Raw genomic sequence first — 15,433 nt, 5'->3', positions numbered from 1 at the left:
ACGTGCATTGAGATTGATAGGGAGAGGACGTGGCTGGCGTCCTCTCCGTTTATAATTGTAGAAGAGACAGTTGATTGCTTGTTTTATTACTAATTGTGGGGAGGATTGGGGAGCAGCTGTTAGGACTCGGAGTAGAGAGCAGAGTTTTGCTGATAGTGACCACCAGTTTTTTTTAATCCGTTCTCTGCCTGAAAAAAACGGTCCATACCATATCTGTGCTCAGTGTGCTGCATGATATATCTGTGCTGAGTGCTCACACTGCTTAATTGTGGGGACTGGGGAGCAGCTATAGCAGGAGTACAGTGCACAGTTTTGCTGACAGTGACCACCAGTATACGTTTGTCTGCCTGAAAAACACTCCTGTGGTGGCTTTTTTTTATACTAGTTTAGCAGTCTGCTGACAGTGTCCACCAGGTCCATTATACTGTATATAGCAGTACGGTAGGCCACTGCTGTACCTACCTCTGTGTCGTCACTCGTCGTCCATAAGTATACTATCCATCCATCTACATTGTATACCTGTGGCGCCTTTTAGTTGTGCGCATTAAAATATGGAGAACAAAAATGTGGAGGTTAAAAAAATAGGGAAAGATCAAGATCCACTTTCACCTCGTGCTGAAGCTGCTGCCACTAGTCATGGCCGAGACGATGAAATGCCATCAACGTCGTCTGCCAAGGCCGATGCCCAATGTCATAGTACAGAGCATGTAAAATCCAAAACACAAAAGATCAGTAAAATGACCCAAAAATCAAAATTAAAAGCGTCTGAGGAGAAGCGTAAACTTGCCAATATGCCATTTACGACACGGAGTGGCAAGGAACGGCTGAGGCCCTGGCCTATGTTCATGGCTAGTGGTTCAGCTTCACATGAGGATGGAAGCACTCATCCTCTCACTAGAAAAAAGAAAAGACTTAAGCTGGCAAAAGCACAGCAAAGAACTGTGCGTTCTTCGAAATCACAAATCCCCAAGGAGAGTCCAATTGTGTCGGTTGCGATGCCTGACCTTCCCAACACTGGACGGGAAGAGCTTGCGCCTTCCACCATTTGCACGCCCCCTGCAAGTGCTGGAAGGAGCACCCGCAGTCCAGTTCCTGATAGTCAAATTGAAGATGTCAGTGTTGAAGTACACCAGGATGAGGATATGGGTGTTGCTGGCGCTGGGGAGTAAATTGACAAGGAGGATTCTGATGGTGAGGTGGTTTGTTTAAGTCAGGCACCCGGGGAGACGCTTGTTGTCCGTGGGAGGAATATGGCCATTGACATGCCTAGTCAAAATACAAAAAAATCACCTCTTCGGTGTGGAATTATTTCAACAGAAATGAGGACAACAGGTGTCAAGCCGTGTGTTGCCTTTGTCAAGTTGTAATAAGTAGGGGTAAGGACGTTAACCACCTCGGAACATCCTCCCTTATACGTCACCTGCAGCGCATTCATCATAAGTCAGTGACAAGTTCAAAAACTTTGGGCGACAGCAGAAGCAGTCCACTGACCAGTAAATCCCTTCCTCTTGTAACCAAGCTCCTGCAAACCACACCACCAACTCCCTCAGTGTCAATTTCCTCCTTACCCAGGAAAGCCAATAGTCCTGCAGGCCATGTCACTGGCAAGTCTGACGAGTCCTCTCCTGCCTGGGATTCCTCCGATGCATCCTTGAGTGTAACGCCTACTGCTGCTGGCGCTGCGGTTGTTGCTGCTGGGAGTCGATCGTCAACCCAGAGGGAAAGTCGGAAAGACCACTTGTACTACTTCCAGTAAGCAATTGACTGTACAACAGTCCTTTGCGAGGAAGATGAAATATCACAGCAGTCATCCTGCTGCAAAGCGGATAACTCAGGCCTTGGCAGCCTGGGCGGTGAGAAACGTGGTTCCGGTATCCATCGTTAATTCAGAGCCAACTATAGACTTGATTGAGGTACTGTGTCCCCGGTACCAAATACCATCTAGGTTCCATTTCTCTAGGCAGGCGATACCGAAAATGTACACAGACCTCAGAAAAAGACTCACCAGTGTCCTAAAAAATGCAGTTGTACTTAATGTCCACTTAACCACGGACATGTGGACAAGTGGAGCAGGACAGACTCAGGACTATATGACTGTGACAGCCCACTGGGTAGATGTATTGCCTCCCGCTGCAAGAACAGCAGCGGCGGCACCAGTAGCAGCATCTCGCAAACGCCAAATCGTTCCTAGGCAGGCTACGCTTTCCAGAATACGCACACAGCTGAAAACCTCTTACGGCAACTGAGGAAGATCATCGCAGAATGGCTTACCCCAATTGGACTCTCCTGGGGATTTGCGACATCGGACAACGCCAGCAATATTGTGCGTGCATTACATCTGGGCAAATTCCTGCACGTCCCATGTTTTGCACATACCTTGAATTTGGTGGTGCAGAATTATTTAAAAAACGACAGGGGCGTGCAAGAGATGCTGTCGGTGGCCCGAAGAATTGCAGGACACTTTCGGCGTTCAGGCACCGCGTACAGAAGACTGGAGCACCACCAAAAATACCTGAACCTGCCCTGCCATCATCTGAAGCAGGAGGTGGTAACGAGGTGGAATTCAACCCTCTATATGCTTCAGAGGATGGAGGAGCAGCAAAAGGCCATTCAAGCCTATACATCTCGCCACGATATAGGCAAAGGAGGTGGAATGCACCTGTCTCAAGCGCAGTGGAGAATGATTTCAACGTTGTGCAAGGTTCTGCAACCCTTTGAACTTGCCACACGTGAAGTCAGTTCAGACACTGCCAGCCTGAATCAGGTCATTCCCCTCATCAGGCTTTTGCAGAAGAAGCTGGAGACATTGAAGGAGGAGCTAAAACAGAGCGATTCCGCTAGGCATGTGGGACTTGTGGATGAAGCCCTTCATTCGCTTAACCAGGATTCACGGGTGGTCAATCTGTTGAAATCAGAGCACTACATTTTGGCCACCGTGCTCGATCCTAGATTTAAAACCTACGTTGTATCTCTCTTTCCGGCAGACACAAGTCTGCAGGGGTTCAAAGACCTGCTGGTGAGAAAATTGTCAAGTCAAGCGGAACGTGACCCATCAACAGCTCCTCCTTCACATTCTCCCGCAACTGGGGGTGCGAGGAAAAGGCTAAGAATTCCGAGCCCACCCGCTGGCGGTGATGCAGGGCAGTCTGGAGCGAGTGCTGACATCTGGTCCGGACTGAAGGACCTGCCAACGATTACTGACATGTCGTCTACTGTCACTGCATATGATTCTCACACCATTGAAAGAATGGTGGAGGATTATATGAGTGACTGCATCCAAGTAGACACGTCAGACAGTCCGTATGTATACTGGCAGGAAAAAGAGGCAATTTGGAGGCCCTTGCACAAACTGGCTTTATTCTACCTAAGTTGCCCTCCCTCCAGTGTGTACTCCGAAAGAGTGTTTAGTGCAGCCGCTCACCTTGTCAGCAATCGGCGTACGAGGTTACTTCCAGAAAATGTGGAGAAGATGATGTTCATTAAAATGAATTATAATCAATTCCTCCGTGGAGACATTCACCAGCAGCAATTGCCTCCAGAAAGTACACGGGGACCTGAGATGGTGGATTCCAGTGGGGACGAATTAATAATCTGTGAGGAGGGGGATGTACACAGTGAAAGGGGTGATGAATTGGACGATGAGGAGGAGGTGGACATCTTGCCTCTGTAGAGCCAGTTTGTGCAAGGAGAGATTGATTGCTTCTTTTTTGGTGGGGGCCCAAACCAACCAGTCATTTCAGTCACAGTCGTGTGGCAGACCCTGTCACTGAAATGATGGGTTCGTTAAAGTGTGCATGTCCTGTTTATACAACATAAGGGTGGGTGGGAGGGCCCAAGGACAATTCCATCTTGCACCTCTTTTTTCTTTCATTTTTCTTTGCATCATGTGCTGTTTGGGGAGTATTTTTTTGAAGGGCCATCCTGCGTGACACTGCAGTGCCACTCCTAGATGGGCCAGATGTTTGTGTCGGCCACTTGGGTCGCTTATCTTAGTCACACAGCTACCTCATTGCGCCTCTTTTTTTCTTTGCATCATGTGCTTTTTGGGGAGTATTTTTTTGATGGGCCATCCTGCGTGACACTGCAGTGCCACTCCTAGATGGGCCAGATGTTTGTGTCGGCCACTTGGGTCGCTTATCTTAGTCACACAGCTACCTCATTGCGCCTCTTTTTTTCTTTGCATCATGTGCTGTTTGGGGAGTATTTTTTTGAAGGGCCATCCTGCGTGACACTGCAGTGCCACTCCTAGATGGGCCAGGTGTTTGTGTCGGCCACTAGGGTCGCTTAGCTTAGTCACACAGCTACCTCATTGCGCCTCTTTTTTTCTTTGCGTCATGTGCTGTTTGGGGAGTATTTTTTTGAAGGGCCATCCTGCGTGACACTGCAGTGCCACTCCTAGATGGGCCAGATGTTTGTGTCGGCCACTTGGGTCGCTTATCTTAGTCACACAGCTACCTCATTTCGCCTCTTTTTTTCTTTGCGTCATGTGCTGTTTGGGGAGTATTTTTTTGAAGTGCCATCCTGTCTGACACTGCAGTGCCACTCCTAGATGGGCCAGGTGTTTGTGTCGGCCACTTGGGTCGCTTAGCTTAGCCATCCAGCGACCTCGGTGCAAATTTTAGGACTAAAAATAATATTGTGAGATGTGAGGTGTTCAGAATAGACTGAAAATGAGTGGAAATTATGGTTATTGAGGTTAATAATACTATGGGATCAAAATGACCCCCAAATTCTATGATTTAAGCTGTTTTTTAGGGTTTTTTGAAAAAAAACACCCGAATCCAAAACACACCCGAATCCGACAAAAAAATTTAGGTGAGGTTTTGTCAAAACGCGTCCGAACCCAAAACACGGCCGCGGAACCGAACCCAAAACCAAAACACAAAACCCGAAAAATTTCCGGTGCACATTACTACTCAGTATACTACAAAACATTACTAATAGTCCAGGGCTGCATCTTGCTGCTCAGTGTCAGTTCAAGTATCCTCATCAGTGCTCAGTATCAATGCTCATTGGCCCTCATTCCGAGTTGATCGGTCGGTATTTTTCATCGCATCGCAATGAAAATCCGCTTAGTACGCATGCGCAATATTCGCACTGCGACTGCGCCAAGTAATTTAACAATGAAGATAGTATTTTTACTCACGGCTTTTTCATCGCTCCGGCGATCGTAATGTGATTGACAGGAAATGGGTGTTACTGGGCGGAAACACGGTGTTTTATGGGCGTGTGGATGAAAACGCTACCGTTTCCGGAAAAAACGCAGGAGTGGCTGGAGAAACGGAGGAGTGGCTGGGCGAACGCTGGGTGTGTTTGTGACGTCAAACCAGGAACGACAAGCACTGAACTGATCGCACAGGCAGAGTAAGGTTGAAGTTACTCAGAAACTGCAAAGTAGTTTGTAATCGCAATATTGCGAATACATCGGTCGCAATTTTAAGAAGCTAAGATACACTCCCAGTAGGCGTAGGCTTAGCGTGTGTAACTCTGCTAAATTCGCCTTGCGACCGATCAACTCGGAATGAGGGCCATTGTCTTGTGCTGCACTGTGTGGTGCTCAGTATACTACAGTACATTACTAATAGTCCAGGGCTGCATCTTGCTGCTCAGTGTCAGTTCTAGTATCCTCAACAGGGGATCCGGTCTGAAGATCGACAGTGTCTAGGTTGACAATTTTAGGTCGACCACTATAGGTCGACAGTCACTAGGTCGACAGGGTCAGAAGGTCGACAGGGTCAGAAGGTCAACATGTTTTAGGTCGACATGTCAAAAGGTCGACATGAGTTTTTTAAAAAAAAAACAACTTTTTTTTAACTTTTTCATACTTAACGATCCACGTGGACTACGACTGGAACGGTAATCTGTGCCGAGCGAAGTGAGGCACCTTGCCCGAAGCATGGCGAGCGAAGCGAGCCATGTGAGGGGACACGGTGCAGTAATTGGGGTTCCGGGTCACTCTACGAAGAAAACGACACAATTTAAAAAACAACAACAGCTCATGTCGACCTTTTGACCTGTCGACCTAGAACATGTCGACCTTATGACCCTGCCAACCTTCTGACCCTGTCGACCTAGTGGCTGTCGACCTATAGTGGTCGACCTAAATATTGACGACCTAGACACTGTCGATCTAATGATCCACACCCCCTCATCAGTGCTCAGTATCACTGCTCATTGTCTTGTGCTGCATTGTGGTGCTCAGTATTCTACAGTACATTACTAATAGTCCAGGGCTGCATCTTGCTGCTCAGTGTCAGTTCTAGTATCCTCATCAGTGCTCAGTATCACTGCTCATTGTCTTGTGCTGCATTGTGTGGTCATAGGCGTGCGCAGCACATTTTATTAGGGGGTGCACCGTCGGAGGGGTGTGCCTAGCACCGCCTTTTGAGCGTGTCTAGCACCATCTATTGGCGTCAATGCAATATAAAATATCATATTGTGCCAATCCTAATAAAGCAGATACATTGTCAGACAAACACCCCTGATGGCACTCACTGCAGTTACCCTGCTCGTCCTCAGCCTGGTCTGGCTGCCCCTCTCTTTCCCCTGCAAGCTGCAGCAGCTTACTTACAAGTCAGTCACTCACTGACACTGACAGTCGCAGACTAGTACTGCTGCTGCTGGAAAAACTAGTGACGTGTTTATGCTGCTGCCGGCCGCCTGCCAGTATTGAACTTGTCTTCCTAAGAGGAAAGCTGGCTGCATGCTGATCCTCATCAGTGTCTGGCGTTGGCATAGCATAGTAGGAGAGAGGTGGGCATGTGGCAGGTGTGATGGGTGGGCGGTGGCATCCTTAATTAACCCATGCGTCTGGTCAGTAATGCAGTCCTGATAGGGTGCAGCGCAGAGGGGACAGTAATCAGCCTGCTTGGCTATTGCTGCAGTAGGCATGTGAGAGCGGGGTGCCAGACATTAGGGGGTACCTGTGCGCACCAGGCACCCCCCCTGCGCACACCTATGCGTGTGGTGCTCAGTATGCTACAGTACATTGGCCCTCATTCCGAGTTGTTCGCTCGGTATTTTTCATCGCATCGCAGTGAGAATTCTCTTAGTGCGCATGCGTAATGTTCGCACTGCGCATGCGCCAAGTAACTTTACTATGAAGAAAGTAATTTTACTCACGGCTTTTTCATCGCTCCGGCGATCGCATTGTGATTGACAGGAAATGGGTGTTACTGGGCGGATGTATGGCGTTTTATGGGCGTGTGGCTGAAAACGCTACCGTTTCCGGAAAAAACGCAGGCGTGTCTGGAGAAACGGTGGGAGTGCTTGGCCGAACGCTGGGTGTGTTTCTGACGTCAGCCGGGACCGAAAAGCACTGAACTGATCGCACAGGCAGAGTAAGTCTGGAGTTACTCAGAAACTGCTAACTCGTTTTTGATCGCAAAAATGCGCATACATCGGTCGCACATTTAAGAAGTTTAGATTCACTCCCAGTAGGCGGCGGCTTAGCGTGTGTAACTCTGCTGAAATCGCCTTGCGAGCGAACAACTCGGAATGAGGGCCATTACTAATAGTCCAGTGTCTCGTGCTGCATCTTGCTGCTGTAGGGTGCTGTGGTAGTGTCCTGTCACTGTGTATAGGTCATCATCATTCCAGTCACAGTGGTATCTGGTATCTATCTAGTGGTATCTAATTCCAGACATTACCGCCGTCTAATTTCAGATATATTACTGGCATATTATTCCACACATTAAAAAATGGAGAACAAAAATGTGGAGGGTAAAATAGGGAAAGATCAAGATCCACTTCCACCTAGTGCTGCTGAAGCTGCTGCCACTAGTCATGGCAGAGACGATGAAATGCCATCAACGTCGTCTGCCAAGGCCGATGCCCAGTGTCATAGTAAACAGCATGTAAAATCCAAAATGCAAAAGTTTAGTAAATTGACCTTAAATTAAAATCGTCTGAGGAGAAGCGTAAACTTGCCAATATGCCATTTACGACACGGAGTGGCAAGGAACGGCTGAGGCCCTGGCCTATGTTCATGGCTAGTGGTTCAGCTTCACCTGAGGATGGAAGCACTCATCCTCCCGCTAGAAAAATGAAAAGAGTTAAGCTGGCAAAAGCACAGCAAAGAATTGTGCGTTCTTCTAAATCACAAATCCCCAAGGAGAGTGTGTCGATGGGTGCGATGCCTGACCTTCCCAACACTGGACGGGAACAGGTGGCTCCTTCCACCATTTGCACGCCCTATGCAAGTGCTGGAAGGAGCACCCACAGTCCAGTTCCTGATATTCAAATTGAAGATGTCAATGTTGAAGTACACCAGGATGAGGATATGGGTGTTGGTGGCGCTGAGGAGGAAATTGACAAGGAGGATTCTGATGGTGAGGTGGTTTGTTTAAGTTAGGCACCCGGGGAGACACCTGTTGTCCGTGGGATGAATATGGCCATTGACATGCCTAGTCAAAATACAAAAAAATCACCTCTTCGGTGTGGAATTATTTCAACAGAAATGAGGACAACTGGTGTCAAGCCGTGTGTTGCCTTTGTCAAGTTGTAATAAGTAGGGGTAAGGATGTTAACCACCTAGGAACATCCTCCTTATACGTCACCTGGAGCGCATTCACCGGAAGTCATTAACAAGTTCAAAAACTTTGGGTGACATCGGAAGCTGTCCACTGACAACTAAATCCCTTCTTCCTCTTGTACCCAAGCTCCTGCAAACCACACCACCAACTCCCTCAATGTCAATTTCCTACTTAGACAGGAACGCCAATAGTCCTGCAGGCCATGTCACTGGCAAGTCTGACGAGTCCTCTCCTGCCTGGGATTCCTCCGATGGATACTTGAGTGGAACGCCTACTGCTGCTGTTGCTGCTGGCGCTGCTGTTGTTGCTGCTGGGAGTCGATCGTCATCCCAGAGGGGAAGTCAGAAGACCACTTGTACTACTTCCAGTAAGCTTTTGACTGTCCAACAGTCCTTTGTGAGGAAGATGAAATATCACAGCAGTCATCCTGCTGCAAAGCGGATAACTCAGGCCTTGACAACTATGTTGGTGTTAGACGTGCATCCGGTATCCACTGTTAGTTCACAGGGACTTAGAGAATTGCTTGAGGTAGTGTGTCTCTGGTACCATATCCCATCTAGGTTCCACTACTCTAGGCAGGCAATACCGAGAATGTACACAGACGTCAGAAAAAGAGTCACCAGTGTCCTAAAAAATGCAGTTGTACCCAGTGTCCACTTAACCACGGCCAGGTGGACAAGTGGAGCAAGGCAGACTCAGGACTATATGACTGTGACAGCCCACTGGGTAGATGTATTGCCTCCCGCAGCAAGAACAGCAGCGGCGGCACCAGTAGCAGCATCTCGCAAATGCCAACTCGTTCCTAGGCAGGCTACGCTTTGTATCACCGCTTTTCATAAGAGGCACACAGCTGACCAACTACCTCTTATGGAAACTGAGGAACATCATCGCAGAATGGCTTACCCCAGTTGGACTCTCCTGGGGATTTGTGACATCGGACAACGCCACCAATATTGTGTGTGCATTACATGTGTGCAAATTCCAGCACGTCCCATGTTTTGCACATACATTGAATTTGGTGGTGCAGAATTTAAAAAAAAACGACAGGGGCGTGCAAGAGATGCTGTCGGTGGCCCGAAGAATTGTGGGCCACTTTCGGCATTCAGCCACCGCGTACCGAAGACTGGAGCGCCAGCAAACACTCCTGAACCTGCCCCGCCATCATCTGAAGCAAGACGTGGTAACGAGGTGGAATTCAACCCTCTATTTGCTTCAGAGGATGGAGGAGCAGCAAAAGGCCATTCAAGCCTATACAGCTACCTACGATATAGGCAAAGGAGGGTGAATGCACCTGACTCAAGCGCAGTGGAGAATGATTTCAACATTGTGCAAGGTTCTGCAACCCTTTGAACTTGCCACACGTGAAGTCAGTTCAGACACTGCCAGCCTGAGTCAGGTCATTCTCCTCATCAGACTTTTGCAGAAGAAGCTGGAGAGATTGAAGGAGGAGCTAAAACAGAGCAATTCCGCTAGGCAGGTGGGACTTGTGGATGGAGCCCTTAATTCGCTTAACCAGGATTCACGGGTGGTCAATCTGTTGAAATCAGAGCACTACATTTTGGCCACCGTGCTCGATCCTAGATTTAAAACCTACGTTGTATCTCTCTTTCCAGCAGACACAAGCCTGCAGAGGTGCAAAGACCTGCTGGTGAGACACTTGTCAAGTCAAGCGGAACATGACCCGTCAACAGCTCCTCCTTCACATTCTCCCGCAACTGGGGGTGCGAGGAAAAGGCTAAGAATTCCGAGCCCACCCGCTGGCGGTGATGCAGGGCAGTCTGGAGCGAGTGCTGACATCTGGTCCGGACTGAAGGACCTGCCAATGATTACTGACATGTCGTCTACTGTCACTGCATATGATTCTGTCACCATTGAAAAAATGGTGGAGGATTATATGAGTGACAGCATCCAAGTAGGCACGTCAGACAGTCCGTACGTATACTGGCAGGAAAAAGAGGCAATTTGGAGGCCCTTGCACAAACTGGCTTTATTTTACCTAAGTTGCCCCCCCTCCAGTGTGTACTCCGAAAGAGTGTTTAGTGCAGCCGCTCACCTTGTCAGCAATCGGCATACGAGGTTACTTCCAGAAAATGTGGAGTAGATGATGTTCATCAAAATGAATTATAATCAATTCCTCCGCGGAGACATTCACCATCAATTGCCTCCAGAAAGTACACAGGGACCTGAGATGGGTGATTCCAGTGGGGACAAATTATTAATCTGTGAGGAGGGGAAGTACACAGTGAAAGGGGTGAGGAATCGGACAATGAGGAGGAGGTGGACATCTTGCCTCTGTAGAGCCAGTTTGTGCAAGGAGAGATTGATTGCTTCTTTTTTGGTGGGGGCCCAAACCAACCAGTCATTTCAGTCACAGTCGTGTGGCAGACCCTGTCGCTGAAATGATGGGTTTGTTAAAGTGTGCATGTCCTGTTTATACAACATAAGGGTGGGTGGGAGGGCCCAAGGACAATTCCATCTTGCACCTCTTTTTTCTTTAATTTATCTTTGCATCATGTGATGTTTGGGGCCAATTTTTTAAAGTGCCATCCTGTCTGACACTGCAGTGCCACTCCTAGATGGGCCAGGTGTTTGTGCCGGCCACTTGGGTCGCTTATCTTAGTCATCCAGTGACCTCGGTGCAAATTTTAGGACTAAAAATAATATTGTGAGGTGTGAGGTGTTCAGAATAGACTGGAAATGAGTGGAAATTATGGACCCAAAAATGTTGGATTTTGAATTTTGTATAAGGGATACTCAACCTGTATATATAAGTTTAGCTTTCATAAATGAATAATAAAAAAAAAATATGTAAAAATTTCAAATTTCCAACAGAGGTTATGTTAGAATGCTAGGAAATTATAGAACTACTCACAGTGATTTTCAAGGTTGCAGCAACTAATATTCTAGATTTAAGACATGCCGGTTTACTCACTGATAAGTGATGTTCTCTTGTGGTGTACATTTTCTTGCTACATGTATCTGACTCTCACTTATGTCTATTCCAATCACTTTGCGGAAATGTTCTGCCAGAGGCCGGGTTGATCTTCCAGTACCACAGCCAACGTCTACAGCCAGTTCAAAGGGTCGTCCCTTCTGATGAGAAAAGAAAAATTACCTTTCCATATTTATTGATTTCCTCAGGGGCAGATCACTTTCAGGTAGGGGCTTATCAAGGCAAATGGCATGCAGGTATAGAGTCTTCAATCACCTACAGTATAATGTTGAACATGTCCTTAACTGGTCTGGTCCCCATAGGAAGCTAAAGGATGTGTAATACTGTATGTAGGCTTTTCTCTGCTCACCAGGAATTCCTACCACTCTTTGTACTGTGCAACACATATGTGGGTGCTACAAAACCCAAATCTTAAGTTAATTTCTGAACCAGTCAACTCCTGATGCATAGAATGGAGCACAGACAGGTGAGTAACTGTGAGAAATCCAACCCTACAGTACAGTAACTAGACTTTTTGGTTCACTGTGGCAGAAAGAGAATAGAGACATTGGGCTATATACAATAAGAGTCGGAAACTGCCATCTTGTCGGAAAGACGGCAGTTTCCGACTGGAATAGGTCAGAAGGAGTTCCGACCTATTCAATAGGGGCACATTTTTTCCGACAAGTCGGGAAACCCGACTTGTCGGAAGGCTGTCGGAAAGCAGGTGGATCGGTCAGAATACCCGCGATCAACCTGCTGCTGTCGGAAACGGGTCCAAATCCGACAATTTTTGGCCCCCTTTCTGACAAACTCAATCCGACTTGAAAACAAGTCGGATTGAGGTGAAGAGACGGGTAGCGGTGCGGCGGGCTACGGGGAGGATAGTACCTGCAGTGCCCCCTCCACCACCACACAGATCAGTCCCGCTGCCAGCTCCGGCCACCGCTGGAAGCTCCCCCGCCGGCCACCGCACACTGCTCCCCCACCGGCCGATGCATACTTCTCCCCCCGCCGACCGCCTCACGCTGCTCACCCCGCCACTGCTGTCAGCACACCCGGCAGCCCCTAACAGCAGCGGCAGGACAGCACACAGGCAACGGCCAAATCTGACAGTTGGATTTAGCCGCTCTATGACTAGGGGTTGTCAGGTCCATTCTGACAACTGCATGTCAGAATGGATCCGACTCTTATTGAATATACCCCATAAGGCGCATGCCCCCGTGGGGAATGGGCATGACAAAATTTGTTCCAGAGAAAGCACGTGCTATGATAACCCTTCCCACATTTTATATATATACTGTATATGGCAGTGGCATAAGTTCGTCCCTGTTGCCCGGAGGCAAGATAAATATTGGTGCCCCCCTATTTCCTATATTAAGGTGTGTGTGTGTGTGTGTGTGTGTGTGTGTGTGTGTGTGTGTGTGTGTGTGTGTGTGTGTGTGGTGTTCTGGAAAAAAATTATATACTGTATACATTTAATTGTCTTTTATTTTAAATCACACATTTCTTAGCAGTCATACCCAGGATTAGAACCCATGACCTGTTACGATCACAGCAGCCACTTTACTGATAGAGCTATTTGCTCCTGTAGAGAAAACATGAGAATTCTAACTATATGAAGTTACGTGTAATTGTCAGAGAAGTATCTTCATATAGTTAAAATTCTCATATTTCCTATACAGGAGCAAACAGCTTCATCAGTAAGGTGTCTGTTGTCAGTGTATTAGGTGGTGGTTACTAATCCCAGGTATGACACTTATAAAATGTGTATCTACAGTATAATACAGAGGGTGTGATGTGTAAGGTGCAGGGGCCAGTGAGGAAGTCGGCCACTGAAAAGACAGCGGCAACTCTCAATTAACTTAATTCAATGGTGTCACAGAATGGGAGGAGAGGTGCCCTCCCTCAGAGCAGGAGCCCGGCGGCAGATGACTCCGTTGCCTCCCAGAGTTCTGCCCCTGGTATATGGGTTGTCAATCCGAGTTGATTGCAGCCAGCAACTTTTTGCTGCTGCTGCGATCAACTAGAACACGCCTATGGGGGGAGTGTATTTTAGCTTAGCAGAGCTGCGATCACTTGTGCAGCCCTGCTAAGCTAAAAAAAATTCAACCAGAACATGACTAGCCCTGGACATACTTACCCTGTGCGACGATCTCTGCGATGCTGGGGCCGGCTTTGACGTCAGACATCCGCCCTCCGTTCTCCTGGACACGCCTGCGTTTTCCTTACCACTCCCCGAAAACGGCATCCAACGGTACGGATCCGCCCAGGAACGCCTTCTTCCTGTCAATCTTCTTGCGGTCGGCTCTGTGACCGCTTTCTTCGTAGGACGCGACGTAACCCGGCGACCTGTGTCGCTGAGCAACGATGCGTGTGCGCAGTGCACCCACCACGCATTCCAGACCCATTTGCACCGCAGCGACAAACCGATGCTTACGAACGGGTTGGAATGACCCCCATGTTACGCAGACAAATTTATAGACCACTGCAAGAAAATGGATTTGGACACAAATCCTCTTTAAGCCAAATTCACACACTTAACTCGAGACCTCGTTGTTATTCAGTTACAATACCTATATTATATAACACATTTCAATATACTGCCATGCACAGGATTCAAACCCATAACATGTTACATTCCAGTCAAACATCCTACTCATTGAGCTATTTGATCCTGCATAAAAACTGAGATTTCTAACTTTGTAAAAAAAAAACTAATAATCAGCATTGCAATTGAGCATATCTATGTAGTGCACATCCAATCCCTTGCAGCCACACACAACATAGATCTACTCAGCTGCAATGCTGATATTTTATTTTTCAAATAGTACAAAGCAAGCTGCACATAGTTAGAATTCTCTGGCTTTCTATGTAAGGGCAGATACAGTAGATCAATGAAAATTGTGTATGACTGCAGTGCCACAGGCGATGGGTTTGAGTCCCGGGTATTTCAGCATCTTGGAATGTAATAATGGACAGTGTGAGTGAATAACAAAGAGCTCTCCAGTTAAGTTCATATAGGTGTTAGTGACGGGAGGGGGGGGGGGGTCAGGAGATGCTGGGCATCAAAAATGGGGAAAGCTACAAGTGAAAGTAAATAAAACAGATAATTAACAAGTGCCACCAACAGCACCACCTACCCTGCATCGCTATGTGCGGTGGCTGGCACACTCGGCACATACCTTGTTAGGGGGCCCTGCTACAGCATGTGCAGGTACACTTATAGGAGTTTTATCACAAGTTCTTCAGTATACTACACTTGCTCTGAGTATTGTTCATATCTAACACTTCAGCCACTGTTAGTTATGTAATTAATCCCTGAGAGTGTGGGGCAGGAGCATGAGGCAGAAGAGTGAGGTTCTTTATATATTTACCTTTGTACCTAGAATCATATTTCCCAACCCTTTGTGAGAAGGATGTTTCTGCACTTCAGTAATTTGAACATCAGGTAGGATGAAAATCAAAGGCAGTGTTACATAACAATCAAAATTCAATATACTGTGCACTACTACTATCCCCAAAACCTTAATCCACCATTGGATATTGCTTCTAGTCATCATTTCTCTATTAATCATTCACAGCGTATACAGTATTTGGTGCTTATTTACCTTCTCTTCCAAGTAGCTTAAAATAAGGTTAAGTACTTTTTTGGAACCAGGGACCATGTTATCCTGATAGACTTTTGAGAATTCTTCACTTTTGAATATTTCAGTATCCATCTGTACAGAGCTGAACATTGAAAGGTGTCAAGAAAATGAATTTCACAGATTGTTTTATATGACATTTTATGAAGAAATGTTTCTATGGGTTGGGTATGGAATGCCGGCGGCCGGGATCCCAGCTGTCAGAATGCCGGCAGGGGGCGGAGTGCAATGAAGCCCCTTGCTGGATCGCTGTAATCGCCACGCTGAGGGCTCGCTATACTCGCCACGCTGCGGGCTCAGTCGTGGACACCCGTAGAGTG

At 47.4% G+C, this 15,433-nt stretch overlaps 1 protein-coding gene across 1 annotated transcript in view; it reads right to left on the bottom strand.

Moving 5' to 3' along the window:
* The window catches only part of LOC134943366 (uncharacterized), an 86,951-nt gene extending 71,763 nt beyond the window's left edge, over nucleotides 1–15,188 (bottom strand). The window contains exons 1-2 of the mRNA XM_063932255.1: nucleotides 15,067–15,188; nucleotides 11,467–11,619 (exon numbers count right to left, since the gene is read on the bottom strand). Of these exons, the coding sequence (XP_063788325.1) occupies nucleotides 11,467–11,619; nucleotides 15,067–15,188 (275 nt within the window). The remainder of the gene's footprint in view (nucleotides 1–11,466; nucleotides 11,620–15,066) is intronic.
* Between the last annotated feature and the right edge of the window lie 245 nt (nucleotides 15,189–15,433).

This window comes from Pseudophryne corroboree, chromosome 7 (assembly GCF_028390025.1).
Source record: "Pseudophryne corroboree isolate aPseCor3 chromosome 7, aPseCor3.hap2, whole genome shotgun sequence".
Classification (NCBI taxonomy): Eukaryota; Metazoa; Chordata; class Amphibia; order Anura; family Myobatrachidae; genus Pseudophryne; species Pseudophryne corroboree.
Note: the sequence above shows the minus strand (reverse complement) of the source record. Positions and strands in the feature narration are given on the sequence as shown.